The sequence below is a fragment of the Mizuhopecten yessoensis genome, unplaced genomic scaffold (assembly GCF_002113885.1).
Source record: "Mizuhopecten yessoensis strain PY_sf001 unplaced genomic scaffold, ASM211388v2 scaffold4373_2, whole genome shotgun sequence".
Taxonomy (NCBI): Eukaryota; Metazoa; Mollusca; class Bivalvia; order Pectinida; family Pectinidae; genus Mizuhopecten; species Mizuhopecten yessoensis.
Genome location: NW_018405514.1, coordinates 518,644 through 523,249, shown reverse-complemented (window position 1 = coordinate 523,249; position 4,606 = coordinate 518,644). Strand labels below are relative to the sequence as shown.

General features: G+C 46.8%; 1 protein-coding gene across 1 annotated transcript; it reads left to right on the top strand.

Annotated features, from left to right (window-relative positions):
• The first annotated feature begins 383 nt into the window (after positions 1–383).
• On the top strand, positions 384–2,228 carry LOC110448917 (early nodulin-75-like). Its single transcript, XM_021495428.1, has 3 exons — positions 384–1,327; positions 1,542–1,794; positions 1,878–2,228. The coding sequence occupies exons 1-3, from the start codon at positions 384–386 to the stop codon at positions 2,226–2,228; spliced, it is 1,548 nt and encodes a 515-aa protein (XP_021351103.1).
• Positions 2,229–4,606: the final 2,378 nt, after the last annotated feature.

Genomic DNA, 4,606 nt, shown 5'->3' with positions numbered 1-4,606 from the left:
TGTCAAATTGTTGTTTAAATTGATTCTGGAAACAGTTGTCCGGAAAACACACTCTATTGAGACATTATCTGGAGATGAATGAAATAATATGCAGGCATGCTCTCTGGCTTGTCCTGTAGCCTCAAATCTGTCGTCTGCTTCAAACAATCAGCTCTGATTATAGAATCTGTATGGCAGGGGACAATACTCTTACTTAAAGAAACATTTGTTCAAAATGTGATAAAAATGCTGTAGAAAAGTGCTAAAATATTTATGAAAGCAAGATGTAGGTTTGTGTTATTGATTTGAGAGTTGACTTATGGTAGATATATGTGTGTGTCTGAGGGAGCTGTTCTTTTGTAACTGACATAAAACATTGGCATTTTCCAGAGTCTGCAGGTACCATGACCACACTGGAGCCATCACCACTGTCTACAACACACCACCAACCACCACAGGGCCATCCCACAACCAACCTCTCAGTGCATACCTACAAACCACCACAGGGCCATCCCACAGCCAACCTTTCAGTGCATACCTACAAACCATCACAGAGCAATCCCACAACCAACCTCTCAGTGCATACCTACCAACCACCACAGGGTCATCCCACAGCCAACCTCTCAGTGCATACCTACAAACCACCACAGGGCCATCTCACAGCCAACCTCTCAGTGCATACCTACAAACCACCACAGGGCCATCCCACAGCCAACCTCTCAGTGCATACCTACAAACCACCACAGGGCCATCCCACAGCCAACCTCTCAGTGCATACCTACAAACCACCACAGGGCCATCCCACAGCCAACCTCTCAGTGCATACCTACAAACCACCACAGGGCCATCCCACAGCCAACCTCTCAGTGCATACCTACAAACCACCACAGGGCCATCCCACAGCCAACCTCTCAGTGCATACCTACAAACCACCACAGGGCCATCCCACAGCCAACCTCTCAGTGCATACCTACAAACCACCACAGGGCCATCCCACAGCCAACCTCTCAGTGCATACCTACAAACCACCACAGGGCCATCCCACAGCCAACCTCTCAGTGCATACCTACAAACCACCACAGGGCCATCCCACAGCCAACCTCTCAGTGCATACCTACAAACCACCACAGGGCCATCCCACAGCCAACCTCTCAGTGCATACCCACCAACCACCACAGGGAAATCCCACAGCCAACCTCTCAGTGCATACCTACAAACCACCACAGAGCCATCCCACAGCCAACCTCTCAGTGCATATCCACCAACCACCACAGGGAAATCCCACAGCCAACCTCTCAGTGCATACCTACAAACCACCACAAGGCCATATCACAGCCATCCTCCCAGGGCATATCCACTAACCACCACAGGGCCATCCCACAGGCAACCTCTCATGGCATACCTACAAACCACCACAGGGCAATCCCAAAGGCAACTTCCTAGTGCATACCCACCAACCACTACAGGGAAATCCCACAGGCAACCTCTCATGGCATACCTACAAACCACCACAAGGCAATCCCAAATGCAACTTCCTAGTGCCTACCTACAAACCACCACAGGGCAAACCCAGAGACATCCTCCCAGGGCATACCCCCTAACCACAACAGGGCAATCCCACAGGCATCCTCACAGGGCATATCCACTAAACACCACAGGGCAAATCCACAGACATCCTCCCAGGGCATACCCACTAACCACCACAGGGCAATCCCACAGGCATCCTCCCATGGCATACCCACTAACCACCACAGGGCAATTCCACGGCCAACCTCTCAGGGCATACCTACAAACCACCACAGGGCAATCCCAAAGGCAACTGCCTAGTGCATAGCAACCAACCGCCTAAGGGCAATCCCACAGGCATCCTCCCATGGCATACCCACTAACCACCTCAGGGCCATCCCACAGCCAACTTCCTAGTGCATACCTACAAACCACCAAAGGGCAAACCCAAAGGCAACTTCCTAGTGCATACCCACCAACCACCTAAGGGCAATCCCATAGGCAACCTCTCATGGCATACTTACAAACCACCACAAGGCAATCCCACAGGCAACTTCCTAGTGCATACCTACAAACCACCACAGGGCAAACCCACAGACAACCTCTCAGGACATACCTACAAACCACCACAGGGCAAACCCAAAGGCAACTTCCTAGTGCATACCCACCAACCACCACAGGGCAAACCCACAGGCAACCTCCCAGGGCACACCAACCAACCACCACAGGGCAATCCCACATGACATACCTACAAACCACCACAAGGCAATCCCACAGGCATCCTCCCAGGGCATACGTACCAACAACCACAGGTTAACCCAAAGGCAACTTCCTAGTGCATACCCACCAAACACAACAGGGCCAACCCTCAGGCAATCTCCCATGGCTTAGCCACAAACCACCACAGGGCAAAACCAAAGGCAACCTCCCTTGGAATACCCACCAACCACCACAGGGCAAACCCATAGGCAACCTCCCTGGGCATACCCACCAACCACCATAAAGCAAACCCACAGGCAACCTTCCAGGGCATACCCTCCAACCACCACAGGGCAAACTTACAAACAATCACAACAGGTCAAACTTACAAACAACTACAACAAGGCATACCCACAAACAACTATCATAGAGCACTCACAGAGGCAACATTCAAGACATACCAACAAACAATCAGAGAGCATACCAACAAGGCAACTTTGCAGGGAAAACCTGCCTAACCACAGTAGGCATAACAATAGACAACCTCTCAGGGCAAACCACAATTAACCAACACAAGGCAAACCCACAGGCAACCTGGCAGTACATAACAGGCAACCTGGCAGGGCATACTCAAAATCAACCACAGGGCTTACCAACAAGTAACCTGGCAGGACATCCCTACCACAACTACCACAGGGCATAGCAACAGGTAACAACTAAAGGACCTACAATCCTACAGATCATTAGAAAGAAACATCTTGTTTACAAATAATGAATTGTCTATGTAGGCTGCAAATATATTATTTTCACGCTGATTGTTTCTGAAGGATCATGACCTCTAACTTGGTCCCTGACCTTGATCACATCCTGATTGCTTCTTTAGGACTGTGACCTCTAACTTGTTCCCTGACCTTCATCACATCTTGGCTGTTTCTGTAGGAATGTGACCTCTAACTTGTTTCCTGACCTTTATCACATCCTGACAGTTACAGAAGGACTGTGACCTCTAACTTGTTTCCTGACTTTTATCACATCCTGACTGTTACAGTAGGACTGTGACCTCTAACTTGTTACCTGACCTTTATTACAGTTTGACTGTTTCTATAGGACTGTGACCACTAACTTGTTTCCTGACCTTTATCACAGTTTGACTGTTACAGTAGGACTGTGACCTCTAACTTGTTTCCTGACCTTTATCACAGTTTGACTGTTACAGTAGGACTGTGACCTCTAACTTGGTCCCTGACCTTTAACACAGTTTGACTGTTTCTATAGGACTGTGACCTCTAATTTGTTCCCTGACCTTTATCACATCTTGACTGTTTCTATAGGACTGTGACCTCTAACTTGTTCCCTGACCTTTATCACATCTTGACTGTTTCTATAGGACTGTGACCTCTAACTTGTTTCCTGACCTTTATCACATCCTGACAGTTTCTGTAGGACGGAGACCTCTAACTTGTTCCCTGACCTTTATCACAGTTTGACTGTTACAGTAGGACTGAGACCTCTTACTTGTTCCCTGACCTTTATCACATCCTGACTCTTTCTGTAGGACTATTAAAGTCAACCCTATTCTTGTCTATTATGTTCTAGTCTACCCAATTCTAGTCTATCATGTTCTAGTCTATCCATTATAGTCTACCATGTTCTAGTCTACCATGTTCTAGTCTACCATAGTCTAGTCTATCATGTTCTAGTCTACCCAATTCTAGTCTATCATGTTCTAGTCTACCCTATTTTAGTCTATCATGTTCTAGTCTACCCTATTCTAATCTATCATGTTCTAGTCTACCCTATTCTAGTCTACCCTGTTCTAGTCTACCATGTTCTAGTCTATCATGTTCTAGTCTACCCAATTCTAGTCTATCATGTTCTAGTCTACCCTATTTTAGTCTATCATGTTCTAGTCTACCCTATTCTAATCTATCATGTTCTAGTCTACCCTATTCTAGTCTACCCTATTCTAGTCTACCATGTTCTAGTCTACCATGTTCTAGTCTACCCTATTCTAGTCTACCATGTTCTAGTCTACCCTATGCTAGTCTATCATGTTCTAGTCTACCCTATTCTAGTCTATCATGTTCTAGTCTACCCATTCTAGTCTATCATGTTCTAGTCTACCCTATCCTAGTCTATCATGTTTTACTCTATCCTATCCGAGTCTATCATGTTCTAGCCTACCCTGTTCTAGTCTATAATGCTCAAGTCTACCCTATTCTAGTCTACCATGTTCTAGTCTACCCTATTCTAGTCTATCATACTCAAGTATTCTGTTATAGTCTACCCTGGTGTAGTCTACACTGTTATAGTCTACCCTGGTGTAGTCTACCCTGTTCTAGCCTACCCTGGTGTAGTCTACACTGTTATAGTCTACCCTGGTGTAGTCTACACTGTTATAGTCTACCCTGGTGTAGTCTAC